General features: G+C 55.8%; 6 protein-coding genes across 6 annotated transcripts; 3 read left to right on the top strand and 3 right to left on the bottom strand.

The window, feature by feature from the left end:
• Positions 1 to 1,848: 1,848 nt before the first annotated feature.
• PHSY_006946 (AGC/Akt protein kinase) lies at positions 1,849 to 4,098 on the top strand (the record flags this gene model as incomplete). Its single annotated transcript, XM_012337542.1, has 1 exon — positions 1,849 to 4,098. One exon carries the CDS (start codon positions 1,849 to 1,851, stop codon positions 4,096 to 4,098), a length of 2,250 nt encoding a protein of 749 aa, XP_012192932.1.
• A 247-nt stretch (positions 4,099 to 4,345) lies between these two features.
• PHSY_006945 (potential spliceosome factor) lies at positions 4,346 to 5,779 on the bottom strand (the record flags this gene model as incomplete). Its single annotated transcript, XM_012337541.1, has 1 exon — positions 4,346 to 5,779. The coding sequence occupies one exon, from the start codon at positions 5,777 to 5,779 to the stop codon at positions 4,346 to 4,348; it is 1,434 nt and encodes a 477-aa protein (XP_012192931.1).
• Positions 5,780 to 6,097: 318 nt separating this feature from the next.
• PHSY_006944 (hypothetical protein) lies at positions 6,098 to 7,450 on the top strand (the record flags this gene model as incomplete). The annotated part of the gene is made up of 4 exons (XM_012337540.1): positions 6,098 to 6,326; positions 6,413 to 6,742; positions 6,847 to 7,341; positions 7,431 to 7,450. 4 exons carry the CDS (start codon positions 6,098 to 6,100, stop codon positions 7,448 to 7,450), a joined length of 1,074 nt encoding a protein of 357 aa, XP_012192930.1.
• Positions 7,451 to 7,606: 156 nt separating this feature from the next.
• Positions 7,607 to 11,216, bottom strand: PHSY_006943 (hypothetical protein; the record flags this gene model as incomplete). The annotated part of the gene is made up of 2 exons (XM_012337539.1): positions 7,607 to 9,604; positions 9,909 to 11,216. The coding sequence occupies 2 exons, from the start codon at positions 11,214 to 11,216 to the stop codon at positions 7,607 to 7,609; spliced, it is 3,306 nt and encodes a 1,101-aa protein (XP_012192929.1).
• A 1,519-nt stretch (positions 11,217 to 12,735) lies between these two features.
• PHSY_006942 (heavy metal tolerance protein) lies at positions 12,736 to 15,021 on the top strand (the record flags this gene model as incomplete). Its single annotated transcript, XM_012337538.1, has 1 exon — positions 12,736 to 15,021. The coding sequence occupies one exon, from the start codon at positions 12,736 to 12,738 to the stop codon at positions 15,019 to 15,021; it is 2,286 nt and encodes a 761-aa protein (XP_012192928.1).
• A 136-nt stretch (positions 15,022 to 15,157) lies between these two features.
• PHSY_006941 (hypothetical protein) lies at positions 15,158 to 17,896 on the bottom strand (the record flags this gene model as incomplete). Its single annotated transcript, XM_012337537.1, has 1 exon — positions 15,158 to 17,896. The coding sequence occupies one exon, from the start codon at positions 17,894 to 17,896 to the stop codon at positions 15,158 to 15,160; it is 2,739 nt and encodes a 912-aa protein (XP_012192927.1).
• Positions 17,897 to 18,114: the final 218 nt, after the last annotated feature.

Raw genomic sequence — 18,114 nt, 5'->3', positions numbered from 1 at the left:
GCGAGTAACAAATCCGATCAATGATCCTTAACGAGTGACGGCGAACGAGCTTGAATACGGCTGCACTGGGCGGTCTGTTTCTGCGGGCGGTTGCTGGCTGTGCAACCCTTTGTGTGAAGGAACGTGGCTTGCTGCTCGGAGACTCTCCAGAAAGGAAAAAGGATGTTGCTTGTCCAAATGTTCCCCGAGATGAAGTTGATTGGGAAAAGAGGATGCGGAAGAAGAGGAAGAGGAAGACAGAAGAAGACGTGTGAGGGTCGCAAATCGGAACTGCGCGACAAACGGTCCACGACCGCCTTTTCTCCACCTTTGGCGCAGGATCCGGCCGGTTGGGGCTACGATCGATCGGACAATGCATACTATACTGCGATTTACTGATCTCTCTCTCTCTGGTTCTTTTGATTTTTTTTCGCTTTTCAGACCCATTTTTCTTCTCTGCCTTTCTTGATTTTTGATTGTTTCATGGTCGAGGCCATCTTGGCCCGTGCAGTGAACTCGGCAGCAGTGGAGTAAGGTCTCATCGCGGTCGGCAAGATTGTCGCATGCTTATATGTTGACTGACACTCTTGGCTCATCGCTGGTCGCAAGCCTTCGATAAGCTTCAAGGGCTACTTGGATCCAGCACAAATGCTCAGAAGAGGGAGGGAGGAGGAGGATTCTTCTCTCGCTCAAGCTTCGGGAGAATATGTCATATTTGACTTGCGCCAGATTGCGGGGTGTTCTTTTGTAGGCATAGTTTGGGAAGATGACAAGCAAAGGAGCCGGACGTCGCTTGTGGGAATGAAAATGCAGCGCAGCCGTTGGGACCACTCGACAGCCGTCCATGCGGGATCTGGAGCATCCCGAAAAATGCGACGATCATCAAGGCGGCCACTGCAGACGTCCCGTTGCTTTGGCCTCGTGATCACAAGGACGTAAGAAATACATTTTTTTCCAGGTCTGAGGCATGCTCCGTGGCTGAACGCCTTTATGAGCGTCTGCAGTCCCATGACATCTCTGTGCGCTCTATGCTAACTTATGGTGTCACAGTGTCAAAGGTGTACGGGCAACACCTCGGGAGGACACGTTTTTGACGAGTTTAACCGCGGCGGTCCTGTATAATTGATTGCGTACCGGTGCTGCAGCCGTGCTGAAATTGCACGCTGCGGATTGAGCTGCCGAGCTGGCAATTGGAAAAGAAAGAAAAAGACTGACTGGCTGACTGTTGTGTGTGTGTTCGTGCAGCGCTGAGTCCGGCATTTACGCTTTCGGTGTCAAATGACAGCTCTGGTCGACGAGTGTGTGTTGTAGCTTTGGAATGCTACCGTGATCCTCCTCAACGAAACATCATCACGTCCACCAACAGCTTTATGCCCTATCTTGTTCTTGTCACGACAACGGCTCTCTTCTCGGGTCGCGATCCTACTTCAACATTGCTTCAGCGCCTCCCACATCGGTGTTGTCGCGTACCTGCACCTCGGAGCTCGCGTACCACCCACGCGCTCGACCAACCCACCCTACAGTTGCTAGGACGCGCAGATCCGAACACCAAGACTTAGTCCAGGCATCGTCGGACCAAAGGATCTGTTCGAGCGTGGCCATCTTGCCAAAGCATTCACCTCACTCTATTCTTCAAACTGATCGCACATTCGGCGCGTGGCATATCTTCAAGTCATTCAGCATCGGAACAGATCCGACGCAACTTGTCACTGGCATCCCCGACACTATAGGCATCACTCACGATAGAGCCTCGCTGCGTCTGAAACCGATCAGCACGCGTCACGGCAAGGAGCGAACCAGCAATCTGGAGTGCGCAGCAATCTCACTCAACCCCAGCGCATCTGCCGAGCCGACGCGTTAGCTCCAGCCATGGCCTCCAACATGCTTCGGGGCCTATGGCCGTCCGGACCCGCAGACCAGACCACGCCCAAGGCATCCAGCTCTCACTCCAATGGCGCAGAACGAAACCCTTTCGACAGCATGCAGCCTCCTGCTATGACCAAGCAGTCCTCTCGCTCATCTCTTAATACCTCCATCATTAACAATCACCTTCCCGGCGATGTCACCCCCGGTCTTCGCACACCCGGCGGCATCACGTCGCAGTCGGCCATTCCGACCACCTCAATTTCGCTCAGCGATCCCGACTTTACCATGAAGCTTCCACCATCAAAGCAAAAGAACGAGCCTAGCATGCCTTCTACACAACCTTCCAACGACGCAAACACTCCCATGTCCGCCGTCGCGCCAGCCGCATCTTCTTCTGGCTCTAGCAGCCCCGTGGGTGGCACGAGCGCTGATGCAAGCGCCAGCAAGACGCGCAATACTTACTCGCCTCGAGGTCACCTCACCATCAAGATCGTTGCAGGCCGTAACCTAGCGGTCAGTAGCCCGTCCGCCAGACCCTACGCCGTTGTCCAATTCGACAAGAACGAGTTTATCGGTCGCGAGCCCATCGACGAATTCGGCGAGGAGGCAAAGGGCGTTGCGCAGCCCAGATCAGAGGCCGGCGAAGCAGGTCGAAGCCGTGCAAAGACCGTCACCCCCGCCGACGCCCTCTCACGGACAGGTCAGAACCATAATCCTGTCTGGAAGCACGAAGTCACATTCGATGTCACCCAGGACTCGCAGCCCATCTACATCAGCGTCTACGACCGTCATTCCGAGGACGAGGGCTTCCTCGGCATGCGCGAGATCAAGCCGCGCTTGGTCCACAAGATGATGAGCGACCAGTGGTATCCGCTCTCATCGCGCGACGACGAGGAAGGCATGGAGCATCACCGCGGCGAAATTCGCGTTCAGATCACCTACGAGCGCATGCCGCACAAGAAGCTCACCCCGCACGATTTCGAGTACCTCAAGCTCATCGGACGCGGCACCTTTGGCCGCGTCTTCCAAGTTCGTAAGAAGGACACCAAGCGAATCTACGCCATGAAGGTCCTCTCCAAGAGGGAGATCGCCCTCAAAAAGGAGGTCACACACACCATGGGCGAGCGAAAGATCCTCGAAAAGTCGCTCGACTGCCCCTTCCTGGTGGGCCTCAAGTTCTCCTTCCAGAGCGCCACCGAGCTCTACTTTGTCACCGACTACAAGTCGGGAGGTGAGCTCTTTTGGCACTTGCAACGCGAAGGCCGCTTTACCGAGGAGCGCGCGCGGTTCTACATTGCCGAACTGGTGCTTGCCCTCGAGCACCTCCACAAATTCAACATCGTTTACCGCGACCTCAAGCCCGAAAACATCCTGCTCGACGCCACCGGCCACGTTGCGCTCTGCGACTTCGGTCTCAGCAAGCCTGACCTGGGCGCTGGTCAGCTTACCAACACCTTTTGCGGTACCACCGAGTACTTGGCTCCCGAAGTTCTGCTTGACGAATCAGGCTACTCGAAGCTCGTCGACTTTTGGTCACTGGGTGTCTTGCTCTTCGAGATGTGCTGTGGATGGTCGCCCTTCTATGCCGAGGACACGCAGCAGATGTACCGCAACATTTGCTTCGGCAAGATCAAGTTCCCGCGCGGCGCTATCGGCGATGACGGAAAGCAGTTCGTTAAGGGTCTGTTGAATCGCAACCCGCGCCACCGTTTGGGAGCACAGCGCGATGCCCAGGATTTGAAGGAGCACCCCTTCTTCAAGGACATCGATTTCGATGCGCTGGCCAAGAAGCAGCTCACGCCACCATTCAAGCCGCTCGTGGAGTCGGACGAGAGCGTCGCCAATTTTGACCCCGAGTTCACGGAGACGGATCTCAAAGATGTCGCCGTGATTCCAGGCTTTGAAGGTTTGTCGACAGATGCGGCCAAAGCACTAGAGAATGGCGACATTCTCGCGGAGGGCGATGCCAATGGCAAGGGGGTTGCCATTGGCAAGGGCAGAGGTGGTGAGGATGACGACGACCAGCTGCTGACGAGGAGCATTCAGGACAAGTTTAGAGGCTTCAGCTACAGCGGCACGTACGAAGGCAGTGTTGCGGGCAGCTTTGGCGGCAGACGAGGATCGGGCGGATTCGGGTTGGCAGGCGCCAGTCTGGGTATGAGCAGGATGGGTGTCAACGACGATGACATGCGCGACGAAGATATCGCCGCTCTGGAGTCGTTGGACGCCGATGAAGTGATGAACACGCGCTGAGGCACGAGGTTGCCCTCTACGCAAGTACAAGTGCATTCGACCCACACCTTCCATACAGTTTTCTCTCCTCCACGGACAATTTCTTTTCCCACAAGACGAGGTTCCATACAAGATCACGGCCCGCAACATTTCATAGCAAGTTTCACCACAGACAGATTTTAATCACTCATGATCGCACGTTGTCGTCAGATCGCTATTCACGGTGAAATCGCAGAAGGAAGCAATTGCAGATACTCCAGTAGTGTGGTCAGGCGTCTTCGAGCCAAGCGCCGAAGGCGTCTCTTCTGCTCTTCTCTTGGGTTTGTGTCTTGCCTGTTGCCTCGGAATCATCATCGCTGTCACCGGCATCCTGTTGTGCGTCGCTTCTCCTGAAGCGCGGTTTGCCGTTGAAGACCCAGGCATCGATACGTCTCTGAGCAAAGAATCTGCCCTTCATCATGCTCACGCACGACTGCGCCTGTTCCGCTGTTTGGAACTTCACCGTCATGATGCCTTCTGGTTCGGCATCCCATAGCACGACGTTTGTGACACCGCCGATGGTGGAGCTGCATTCTTCGCGAACGTCTTCCTTCAGGTCGAGGAGTAAGGTCGGGTCGGATTCGAGTTCGAACAGTGTGAACATTTTGGTGAGGACTACGGTGCGGCCTGTTGGAGCAGCGGTGTTTGCGGTATTTGCGGTGGGATTGGTGAGCTCGGCGTCGGAAGGGGTCGGGGAGGGAGAATCATCGCGCCAATCCGAGAGTTTGGTCTCCAGTCTGGCAACTCGTTTGGCAATCTTCTTGCGATCTTGATCGGTCAGATTGCGTCGAGCGCCATTGGTTGGCTCATCCTTCGGCTTTGCCGTCTTCTTTTCGTTCAGGTTCGCATCTGTACGAGCGGTGCTACCCGCTTGCCCGTTACCTCTTTCAGCAGTAGGAAACTCTGCACGTTGAATGCGCATGACCTGCCCATTATCATCCCCCGACCCAATCGCACCCCTCAAGCTCGTCTCGTCCAGCATACTAATGGCCAGCTCGACACTTTCGGGCTTGAAATACACGACCAGCGCCTCCCCTTTGAACATTCCCGTCCTGTCATCGTAGTACATCTTGATCCTTGGCTTGCCGGAATCGTCCTCGAGGAGTACACCGTATCGCGAAAAGACGCGTGCGATCTCGTCTGACGAGGCATCGAGCGGTAGACCTGTGACGTAAAGTGATGTAATTGGTTTCGGCTTCTTTGATGGCGGAAGTCTGGAAGCTGAAGAGGATGGAGCAGCTTGATTTGTGGTGGTTGACTGTGTGGCGAGGATTTCAGATGGAGGGGGTGAGGCAGGACGTTTCTTCCCACGTCGAAGCACAGCTTGTGCAGGTTGCGATTCGTCGACCCCCTCGACCGAGTAGGCTGCCTGCTGTGCGCGAATTAAGTCGTCATCCAGCACTTTGACCCAATGCCCTGATGGAAGCGAGCTTGTGGAGGCTTTGAATGTGGATGCGGATGTGGTAGACGATTCCTCTTCGGTCTCGCCCGGATCGACGGCTGGTCGTGAGTGTTGTACAAACGGCTGCCACTCCCATTCGTCGCCCTCATCATCTTCGTACCTCCAATTGCCGGAAAGCCGATCGAGGTACACTCGAGGGTCTTCCGAGCCAGACGCCGTAGGTGGTGCAGGGTGCATGCTGTTGCAGACGCCGTCGATCATTCGATGAGGAAGGAGAATGAGAAGGAAGGAGTCTGCCTCCACCTTGGCCTGTGCCCAACAGAGCAGCCAAAAAAATAACGCGGAAATCGGGTGTTCGTGCGGTAACTCGACGTCGACGTGGACAGCCAACGCGGGGCGCCGCTGTTGAACACCATCATCAGTCACAACGACAACATCAGGCCCACACTTCATTCTGCACCGTGACCGTCATCAGACCCGGGACCGCCAGGCGGTGTTAAGACACACTCTGTTTCAAATCGGCGTCCCTTCGTCCTCTACCACCAGGTCGGCTCGTAGCCTTCAGGGTTCCAGCGCAGCATGTCGTACGCACCGACCTCATACTATGGCCATTCGGTCAAAGATCGAACATCCGAGTTCCACGGCTTGGTCGAGTCGATCGCCTCCAGATCCGCACAACCAGCAAAGCAAAAGCTGTTGAATCAAAATGCGCCGGGTGCATCGCCGAAAGGAGAATTCGCTCGTCGAGCACAGGCTATCGGCAAGGACATCGCTTCGACCACCGCCAAATTGCAGCGGCTTGCGCAACGTAAGTATCCTGCGTCTTGTCAGATCACACCTACTGTCGCTCTCGATTCATTGAACCCCTGTTGATTGATATATATGCTCTCGCAGTGGCTCGCCGCAAGACGCTGTTCGACGATCGACCGGTGGAGATCTCAGAACTGACCTACATCATCAAGCACGACATTGCTGCGATCAACAAACAGCTCGCAGACCTGCAAGCATTCAACAAAGCCAACAAGTCTGGCAAAGCAGCCGATCGTACCGAGGAGCACCGAGGCAATGTCGTCACCCTGCTCCAATCCAAATTGGCAGGAGCAACGACGTCGTTCCAAGACATCTTGGAGGTCAGGACGCAAAATATGAAGGCGTCCAAGGATCGAAGCGAGCAGTTCATGTTTTCCAACTCTGCAGCAGGGATGGCTCCGGGAGAGAATTCAGGTAAGTTGGTCGATAAGGGCCGCAACGCCAACGAGGACATTGATTCACTGACCCAGCGCCCACGGCAGTCCTCCGTTCGCGTGGCAAACCTACCCCCGGCACAGATTCACCGCTCTACAATCCAACACGAACCGGATCAGCAATGGCCCATCGAACCGCACCTTCACCACTCAACCCGTCAACACTGCAGCACTCGGCCTCCTCCGACGGCTACGACCCCAAAGGCAAATCCAAAGCGGCTGACTCGGACTTTCTGGCGCTCGACATGGGCAACTCCACCAACGGCGCCACCGCAGGAAGCGAACAGTACATGCAGATGCAGCTTATGGACAACCAACAGAACAACTACATGCAGCAAAGAAGCACCGCCATCGAGTCCATCGAATCGACCATCTCGGAGCTCGGTCAGATCTTCAGCCAGCTGGCTCACATGGTCGCCGAGCAGAGGGAGACGGTGCAGAGGATCGACGACAATGTGATGGAGGTGGTGGATAATGTGGGAGGCGCGCAGAGGGAGTTGTTGAAGTACTATGCGAGTGTCAGCAGCAACAGGTGGTTGATGTTGAAGATATTTGGTGTGCTCATTGTGTTTTTCTTGCGTAAGTGGATGGGAAGTATGCGATGGATTGTGGCTGGAGAGACGCTGACCATTTCGAGCTTGCCTTGTTTCGTTTTGTTGTGTCGACAGTGTTCATTCTCGTCTCTTAGACCCGTGTATCGTTGCATCGTCGCAACTTGCACATCTGCTAATGGCACACACACCTGCACAGACATCGTTTGCGCTTGTTTCGTGTTTTCGTATGATCAACTGTTCCCGTTTCTTTTACTCTCCAATCCGCGCATGTTGTTCCCCGAACGAACTCGTCAAGCGTCGCAATTGCGCCACTCGGGAGGCATCCACTCCAAACCCAACACATCAAAGACATCCTTCTCATCCCTCGTCTCGACCAAACTCTCCTCTGCCAGATTGGTCAATCCGTCGAAGCTGAAGTTGTACCCTTTGCTTTTCGCCCACAGCCTCAGATCGCGCTCGAAAGTCAAGCTTCCCGACCACCCGACCACCGTTGCTCCATATACCCGTAGTGGGCAGAAGACCAGATCTACCCTTCTATGCACCGGTGGACGATGGGTCGTGGAAGCAGGACTAGGAAGTACGACGATGTTGGCGATATCGATATGAACCGCCTCTGACTTTGTCGTTGTATCATCTAGAAAGGACGGAGCAGGTGTAGAGACGTTGACCATGTGGGTGATCAGTCCTTTGCGCTTCATCTCTTCCAACAGCCTCATGTGCAATGCTCTACTCGGAGATTCTCCATGGCCTATGATCACGTCGAGATCGAAAGTCCTTTCCTTACCTCTCCGGTATCCGCCGCAGATCTCGTACTTGACCTCGACGTCGTCTGCCAGCACCGCCTTGACCAGCCGCATGATCTCCTCCGTGATGGAACGACATTCTTCCCGACCGATGGGTTGGCGGAGGTCGTCGAGGATCCGAACGGATTCCTTGGCACTCAGGTGGGTGGCTAGAGATTTGCCTCGGTGGAGGACGTCGGAGAAGGATCGAGCGCCCGAGTTGTACGCCTCGCGAGCACCGATAGGACCGATACCGTAGAGCTCGGTGAAGGCATTCATGATGTACACGGCTCGATCTCTGTGTATCACTTTGGCTTCTACGATCCTTGCTTCACCCTTCTTGGTCGATGTTGAGGCGTAGAACTGTTTGATCAGGGAAAACACCTTTTTCCCTACTCCTTTAAGCTTCTCCACCTCACTCAGTCGTAGTTCGAGCAGATCCGAGTCGAACACTTCCGGTGGATCGAGTACCGGATCCGGAATGGGAAAGGGAAACGCTTTGAGAGCGGAGACGGCTCGCATGTAGGCCATTTCAGAATAGGTGTCACCGGTGAGTCGACGTTCGTTTCGGATGGTTTCGAGTTCCGAGATGAGCGGTTGGTTGCGAGAGACGAGGGGCGAGGGTCGACGACACGCGTAGCGAGTATTTTGCCAGCGCGGGCAGTCGGGCGGTGGATAGACCGGGTCGTAGTGAGATGATGGTGTAGGGCGGTTGGGGAGCATCGAGGAGGAAGAGGAAGGGGACGGGGAGAGTTTGCGATGTCGAATTCGAGGAGGAGCAGCATCGTGGGTCGTTGGTAGCAGGGGTGAGTCGCTGGGAGAGCGTTTCCTCTTTCTCTCCGCCTCCATATCTGTCATCGACGTCTCCGCCTGTTCTCTTTCTTCCTTGAGCGGAACAGCAGCAAACAGATCAGGATCCACCAACGTCCCCGCCATCCTCACCGCGTCCAACCAATCTAAACTCACCACAAACCGTCTCCAATCCCTCCCCACCCCATCCCCCAGCCTTCCCTCCGCCCCCTCCTTCCTTATCTCTCCGTCCCTCCCTCTTGGCACGACATTCACCTCCCCATCCTCCACCCACTTCAAAATCCGCTTCGGCGCCCTCAAACTCGTCACAATCACATTCGCTGCCCCCACCGTCGTCGTCACCTGTGCACCCAACTGCTGCGCCAGCAATTCCAGCTCTTGCACTCGTTCCGCTTCCAGCTTGTCGCGCAGAACATGGATGCGCGTCGACTGCGAGAGGATTCGCTGGATCGTCTTTTCCGAACGCGAGAGCGAACCTATCGTGTCTTGGTATCGGATCCCCGCAGAGGAGGTGGGTGGAGCGGGCGGTCGAAATTGAGCATTGGACATGGTGTATTTCCGAGCGGAGATGGCCGTTGATGCATGGCTTGTATAGGGTACTAGAGTGTCATCCTTGCTATGTCGGTTGTGACCGTCGCCGACGAACCACGGATGGCGTTCAAATGAAGCAGACAGATGTTGTTCAGGTCGCACAAGCTGATGATTCAAGGGTCCAGCTGCTCACTCACCGGCAGCTTTCACTGTGGAGGCTTGGAGGCCTCGACGCTTAATTTTCCCCACCCGCCACGCCATCATCAACTTTACCTGTGACACCGTTGCGATGCTCGACAGCTAGCCCCCCATCACACGCAAGGTTTATGCCACCAATATGCTATTCGATCAGCGACTGAGGCAGGCTATAGTACAAAAGTCATCAGAGAACACGCAATGCAATTAACGTCCATGCGAAAAGTCCAACCTCCGCTCAAACAACCCCTCCGCTCAGAACAGCCACACTGACCACCACGACCAAAAGGATCACTCCACCTCTCGCCTTGCCCGTCACCCGCTCCGCCGCGCTCCAACTCCTCCCCTTCGCAGCAGACCACTTCCTCGCACTCTGATCATCATCGCCCACCGCCGTCGGCGACTCTGTCCCGTTCAGATTAATGAAGAACAGCCGTTCCAGCCCCGCTTTGCTCTGAAACATACCCAGCCCGTCGTGAGATACATTGGCAATATAATTGACCGAATGCGCCGCCGGAAATCCACCTTCCAACCCGCTGAGGTGACGGACAAAGTTCCTCCCACGACCAAGGTGAGTCGTACCCTGAGCTAGCGCCTCACATCCCGTATCACCCTTACCGTGATCCGCCAGACCGAAAAGGTACGAGACGATACGTCGACGGTACCGCTGTACCACGCTCTCCACCTCGTTGGTCGTATCGAGCGAGTCGGCGATAAAGTCGGAAAGGTAGGATTGCGAATAGGCGTTCAGGCCGAACTTCCAGTTGTTGAATGTGTCGGGACACTTGTCGTACGACCGCGGACGCCAGTCGGACAGGTAAGCGTACGAGCCCGGATTGGCGACCACAAAGTGCACAGGGACCGTCGCTGACGGTACCGCTCCGATGAGTGCATATCGCTGAACCATCTGGGCTCCGAGACTGTGACCAGCGACAATGATGGTGTTCATATTCGGGAAGATAGTCTTGTTCGAGAACCAGGCGACGGCAGCGTCGAGTGCCTCGAACGACGACACTCCAGGAGGCTGGAAGCTGCTGCCGCTTGCGTCGCTGATCGTATCGGGAAACACCGAATCCGCCCCTTGTGCCCAGCTACTCGTATCCCAAACAAGAGCGTTCGAAGTAGCCCTTCCCTGTTCATCGACAGGATAGCACCCCGCATCCTCCTGATTGAGAAACACCGGTGCCATGATAACCACCTCGTCGAATCGCAATCGCGGGTCGTGGCTACCACGGACTCTGCGCGAAGTGGCATTCAGAAGCGACTCGCGCGTAAGGTCGAAGTAAGCCCAGGCATCGCGACCGAGACCGTGGAGCATGATGACGGCTCGTTGCGCCTTTGTCGCATTGTAGCCAGTCGAGATGTAGTTGTACAGATAGAAGTCGGTGTTCTGCAGGACTTGCAGCTGCGACCTGGTGAATTGGAGATCGCTATCCGGTGCAGGTGGGGTCGCCTTGATGGCAAAGTCGGTGACGAGTGTGCGGTTGTTGTCGGATGCCGGAAGCCAATCCCATGCATGTGCGACTGACGAGAAGCTGAACGCAGTCGTCAGGAGGGTAGCGATCGCTGACCTCAACCTCATGATGTCGATGTGAAGGAAGCTCCGTGTTGGACGGCGAGTATGACGTTGACGGACCCGGCAGACTACGTGGGTGTTGATGTTTGCGTATGGCAGACATCCAGCTGCGTGAGGAGTCGTCAAATTGAAAAAGGCTATGGACCAGTCATCCAAGCCATGAAGACCTGTTGAGTTGGAGCAGGAGCCGGATGAGTGAGCTGAGTCAAACGATGTCTGCGATGGCGGTGTGCTGCGGTTTCAAGCCGTAGATAGAGCGATGCACAACCGTTGAACGCAATGCAACAGCTAGAAGACAATGATGTCTTCAATGGTCGTCTTTCAGTTGTCGTGCGAGGCTGGATTAGGAATTCGAACGTGCTGATTGGCAGAAGCTTGGTAAGGCGAGGGTGTCCTGGACGCGACCAAGACGCCTCTGATGTTGTCGAAGGGGCGAGTCAAGGACAAGTTTTGCTGAGAAAGGCCCGGCGATGGTAGACGTCAGGAACGGCTAATCGACGTCGAACAAGAAAAGTAGCCGACTTGGAGATTCAGGTCGAGGCCGGGTCTGCTGTCAGTTCGGATCAAGCGTGCCTGCCGATCAGGGCGCGAGAGCGGGGCTGGGATGTCACCGAAGACGAGAAACGACAACAAGTCTCCGAAGCGGAGCTGTTTTCAAACCTCGAACCTCGTGCTTCGGACATGCGCCGCACGTCGCTTGCATCAAGAAACCAAGATAGCGCCGTGCTTGGCATTCTAGCTGCAAAACACCGTCTAGCTGTCCCTGACCGATCCGATCAATAGCAACTCGTACACTTCCTTCGGCTCACTTCCTTTCTCGCCCGCAGACTCTACACCAAGCTCTCGGATGTTAGCGGGAGGCGGTCCCTGTTGATCGACTCAGATAATGAAGAGCCCGTAAAGCAAGATAGACGGGACGTCCTTGCGTCTGTCATTCTTGGCGTACAGCACCGGCCAAAAAGAAAAATAACACAAAGCACATGCACAGGTACAACATTTTGTTTTTTGCCGAGCTTCTTGGCCTTCAAGCCGATGATTTGCCGGAACGGTTTCGCAGAAACTCCTTTTGTCGCCGTGATCAACAATACGCTTTCGAGCTCAGCATCGAGGAAAACGCCGAGGGCTATCTCGCTCATGGACTTGACGGGCGAAAATGATCACAAGTGTTACATTAGTCAAAATCACATTCTCAAATAATCCAGTCCATGACCGGCAAGGTCCACGGCGTACGAGGCGCACAGAAGCCGCCGCAACTCCACATCAGGCCGACTCAAATTAGGCTTAGCAGCAGCAGAGCGCGGTGATGACATCCCCGAACTCAATCACGAACATTTCGCGGCGCACGGCTTTGCACCGAAAGCCGGACAAGCCTTTCAGAAGCTTCTGAGCGCGGAATACTTGTTCGACGTTGTCACGCCCCTCCTCTCGTCCATCCCGTGTCCGCTCTTCATCAAATCATCCAGACGAGCTTGCGATCAGACACGACGTTTCTCCCAAGTCGTCCCTCGAGCTGCCTTCAGTGAACATGAGGGTCGCCATCCGGCGACTCCCGTGGCAGTCGATCGGCGCTCGTCGTCCCTTGATCGGCATCGTCTCTGCAAGCAACCTCGCATCTCGAAATCAACAGCGCAGCTTCGTCGCGACCTCTTCAATAGCTGCTCTTGCGAATCGAGTCATCACATTTCAGCCAGCGCGACGCAGTCACATCGTCTCAACTGCGAATCCAACGCATGCTTTTGGTCGGAGATCCTACCAACACATGGCCGCCGGCCAGGACAACGACAGAGTGCCAAAGCAGCAATCTCAGACGCCGCCAGGTAGTGCCTCGGACAAGATCGTAGCCAACATATCCCCCGAAGCATCAAAAACTCCAGCCTCGACTCAGAAGAAGCAGCCTGATGGTGACGACCCTCTCAATCTCAATGCCAAGGAGAAAACCGTCAAGGAGCAGCGCATGGTCGATTGGGCCATCATCAAGAAGCTCATCCAGTACGTCTGGCCCAAAGGAGATTTCGGTACCAAGCAACGCGTTGTCCTCGCTCTGGCTCTCCTCATCGGCGGCAAGCTGCTCAACGTTCAAGTTCCCTTCTTCTTCAAAACCATCGTCGACAAGCTCAACGATGTGGTCAATGCTCCCCTCGACATGACCAACCCCAACACCGTCTGGGTAGTTGCCGGAAGCGCTATCCTCGGATACGGTCTTGCCCGTGTCGGTGCAGCTGCTTTCTCCGAGCTCCGAAACGCCGTATTTGCCAACGTTGCACAGCGTTCGATCCGTCGAGTAGCACACTCGGTCTTCACGCACTTGCTGGCGCTCGATCTCGGTTGGCATCTGACGCGTCAAACCGGCGGTCTCACAAGAGCCATCGATAGAGGCACGAAGGGTATCTCCTTCCTGCTCACCAGCATCGTCTTCCACATCGTCCCGACGGCACTCGAGATCACCATGGTCTGCGGCATTCTCTCCTACAAGTGCGGTCCCAGCTTCGCCGCGGTCACCGCAGTCACCATGGCCGCCTACGCCTGGTTTACCATCCGCACAACCTCCTGGCGCACTCGCTTCCGCAAAGAGGCAAATGCCGCCGATAATCGTGCCGCCACAACCTCGGTAGACAGCCTGCTCAATTACGAAGCCGTCAAGTACTTCAACAACGAGAAGCACGAGATCGCAAAGTACGATGCGGCGCTGGCGGATTACGAGAAGAGCTCGATCAAGGTGGCTACCTCGCTGGCGGCCTTGAATTCGGGTCAGAATGCCATCTTCAGTACGAGTCTGACCGTGATGATGCTGTTGGCGGCGCAGGGGGTGACGAATGGGACGATGACGGTGGGTGACTTGGTGATGGTGAACCAGCTGGTGTTCCAACTTTCGCTACCGTTGAATTTCCTCGGTACGGTGTACAGGGAGCTGAGGCAGAGTCTCGTAGACATGGAGACCATGTTCAACTTGGAGAACGTCAACGTCGCCGTTCGAGAGGATCCCACCGCACCACCTCTCCGCGTGACCGGGGGTGAGATCCGTTTCGAAAACGTCACCTTCGGTTACCATCCCGATCGACCCATCTTCCGCAACATCTCGTTCACCGTCCCCGCCGGTCTCAAAACCGCCTTCGTCGGACCCTCCGGTTGTGGCAAAAGTACCATCTTCCGACTCCTCTTTCGATTCTACGAACCGCAATCCGGAAAGATCTACATCGATGGACAGGATATCACGAAAGTATCCCTCGAATCGCTCCGCAAACACATCGGAGTCGTACCTCAAGACACACCACTGTTCAACGATGATATCCGACACAACATCCGTTACGGTCGACTCGACGCATCCGACGAAGACGTCGAGAAAGCCGCACGTGCAGCCAAAGTCGATCAGATCGTACGAAACCTTCCTGAAGGCTACAGTACAAAAGTCGGTGAACGAGGTCTGATGATCTCTGGAGGAGAAAAGCAACGTCTTGCCGTCGCAAGGCTATTGCTCAAAAACCCAAGCGTGTTGTTCTTCGATGAAGCAACCTCGGCGCTGGATTCGTACACGGAAACAGAGCTGATGCGCAACATCCATGCGACGCTGTTGGCGGACAAGAAGACGGCGATCTTCGTAGCGCACAGGTTGAGGACCATCAGCGATAGCGATTTCATCATTGTGCTGAAGGCAGGAGGGGTCGAGGAACAGGGAAGTCACGATGAGTTGATGCAGAGGAAAGGGTTGTATTGGGATTTGTGGCAGGCTCAATCGACGGTTGGCGTGGGTCATGGTGCCGGGGCGAACGAGCATTTGGAAGATTTGGAGAGGGAAAAGTCACGGCCCGCTTGATGGCCAGCAACACTTCCAAAACGTCAAATCGAAACCCAGCGTGGGGAGTCTGCGTGTGGCTGAAGGTGCGAGATGAGTGTCTTCGTTTGATGGTGGTGTAGAGTACAGTGAATCGTCGAGAAGATGCAATTTAGGTCTAACGAGTAGACATATCATGTCGCTCCAGCAACGCCGAGATAGGCTCTACGACGGAGCTCCACTCCGGTACGCTTTGCTCTGACGACGCAGGCAGCCGCCAGCTGATGCGAAGCGATTCGGTGGTGATCTCGGTCATGCAATCTTGCGAGATTTCGCGGATGAGCACCGGCGATAGTGAGGTTGAGGTGGCAGGTGCACCTTCGGTAGGCGCGCTGTGTTCAGCAGTAAATTGAGCCGCGTCTTCTGCCTTGACGGCTTCCACTTCCGCGGTCGTGATGGGGGTCGCTGCGACGGCGTCCGCCTCGGAGGAAGCCGACAGTTGCTCAGTGGAATCCACGGGGTGGGTGCCAGCATCGTCGTCTGTCGCAGCCTGCACTTCGGAGCTCGTCCCTGGTCGCGCATGAGGCGCAGCGGAAAGAGCCGACCGCTGTACGTACGTCTGCACGGACGAGCGCGTCACAGTCTCCAGGGCCATTTTGCCAACAGATCCAAGCTCTAGCACCGACGGTCTCAGTGCACCTTTGTGGGACGTCACGCGACCCTTTGGCAATGCCTTTGCGGTAGAGAGCGACGAGCGCTCAACGACTTCGGTCTCGCTGCCTAGGATGTCGTCAGAGTCGACTCCCGCTGCTTCGTCTTCGCTGATCCCGATGTTTTCCATCGTAACTTCCGCAGCGACAGCAGCTCCCGACGGGTCGAGGTACGACGCCAATCCGCGTTCGACATCAGCCAAGATCTCAGCCTCCAGCGGGACGATATGTCTAGCACTAAGCCTGAGATCTGACCCCTTCTCCGGGATCAACACATCGGCCTGTGCCTCAAGAACCCATCTCGCCTGCCGAATCCTCCATCCGCCACTCGCTCCCTCCGCCACATCTGATTCGCTCTGGTTTCGGACCAGCGTGATCTCGAGCTTGCTGACCTGCGCCAGGTAGCCAGCGTCTGATGGCTGGTATACGAGCGTCTCGTGCTCACCAGCAAGTGCGTCTGGCTGGTTTGACGCGAGAACGTATCCCTGTCTCTCGAGCCAGATGTCGAGCGAGATGTTCTTTTGCGACCGAAAGAGGGTGGTAGGAACGAAGCGAGAGGCTTCGCGGCCGAAGCGAGCACGGAATCGTCGGGTCCAGTCTACGGCAGTCTCCAAAGACCAGCTACCAGAAATGGGTGCAGCCAGTGGATCCTGGACACGAGAGACGATGTCCTCCTCGCTGAGGTTTTCGTCGGCGAGCGTGAGACCTCCTGCATCGAACAAAACGTGGCCGAGCTCAGCGCTGCATTCCACCTCGCTAGCCTCCGCTGACAGCGACATCCCATTACTCGCTGTAGAGGTCGCAGCATTTTCCGCCAGAGATCGGAAGGGCTCCTCGAACGAAAGCTTGTCCTGGGTGCTCCATGCGTTGAACTTCATCGTCGGCAGTTTGGTGGTCGACAGCATCGAGAACGCGTTCAATTCCGGCACGTGAGACACGCGGAACGAGACGTCGGAGTGCGACCCGTACAAAAGGTCGTCTGCCTGCTTGATCCATGGTGTCGGCTCGTTGGGCACGAAGGGAAGCATCGAATACTGGCGGCTGGAATGCAGATCGTCGCTGCACGCTGCTGCACCGATGCGGTGCATTGCTTTGGCACCTTCGGCGTGATATTGCCGCAGCAGCAGAACTGCTTTCTGAGCATCGCGTTCGTCGAGGAATGCAAGCGATAGCGTCACCTTGCTGCCTTGAATCGGACTTGCCTCCATGAAGCACCGCGAGAGCTGGGAGATGTAGCGAACGAGCTCGGCGGGGAGTACCTCGGTGACACCGACTTCTGATGCGTTGACATCGCGGGAGTCGTTCGATAGGACGACCGTATCCTCCTTCGTCTTGATCGACTGCTTAAACTCTTCGACCCAATCCGTCATACGTGCAATACCCGGATCCTTACCACGTATCCAAAACCCGAGCTTTTCGGCGGAGGCGGTAGCGTCGCCACTATTCTGTGCTTTCTCCTTGGCTGGTGCTTGAGGCAGAATCGCCACTTGTGCCTTGCTGGCCTCCTGTCTGACCTTGTTGTAGCCCCTCGAAAGCAGCAAGTAGAGCTCTGCAGGCCGGAAAGCGATGTGCACCGACCGTTTGTCGAGTTCCTCGCGCTTTTCCCGCTCAGTCCTCTCGCGTGCGTCCTCCATGCCAAAACGATGCACCATAATCCGACGGACGAGATCCTCCTTCTTGACTGTTCTTGCGTAGCTTCCCGGTAGCCTCGCTGCTTTTCCCAGCGAGACTAGCTGGCCTCTGGTGAAGGAGGCATTGATGCGAGCTCTGGTGCGTTCCCACTGCTTGTCTTCAACGCTGTTCTTGGTCGGAGAAGATTTGGCGAAAGGATTGACTGTGACCCGTTTTGGACGGTGTTGCTCTCGCTGAAGGCGTCTGGCTCTAGGCTTGAGCGAGTCAAGATACTCTAGTGTGGGCTCGGCGTTCGTATCTTCTCCGGCAAGAAGCCCTACGTTCGGCTTCTTGCTGGAGTGTTGTGGTTCCGCGTCCGTTACTGATGCCGATTGAGGTGATTCGTCTCGCAGGTATGCTGATGTGCTGAAGCTTTGCGACAAGAGGTTGATGCGGTGTGTCGCAGTGGATCTGGAAGCTGAAGGCGAACGACAATTACATGCTGAAGCTGCAGGCAAGCGCGAGGGCCCTACACCGTTTGCGAGCACTGAGGCGGCGAGCTGATGTGCGCGTTTGGCACACAACCGCGCTGCCATGACCTCCTGCCTTGATTCCGTGCTTCTCGAGCCACCAAGAAGCGAGTCGAAAGCTTGGACAAGTGTCTACTGTGATCAGGAGAGGGTCGGTGATGTTGTGCGAATGAACTAGCGTTGTGACACCACAACGAGCAAAGCAGAAGAAAAGCTCATTTTGGCCAAAGTTGACCAAAAAATTCCACACGATCTTCCAGGCGCCGTGTTCCGAGCTGTTGTTT

Source organism: Pseudozyma hubeiensis, assembly GCF_000403515.1.
Source record: "Pseudozyma hubeiensis SY62 DNA, scaffold: PHS68, whole genome shotgun sequence".
Classification (NCBI taxonomy): domain Eukaryota; kingdom Fungi; phylum Basidiomycota; class Ustilaginomycetes; order Ustilaginales; family Ustilaginaceae; genus Pseudozyma; species Pseudozyma hubeiensis.
The sequence above is the reverse complement of the archived record's forward strand: the minus strand, read 5'-3'. Positions and strand labels throughout refer to the sequence as shown.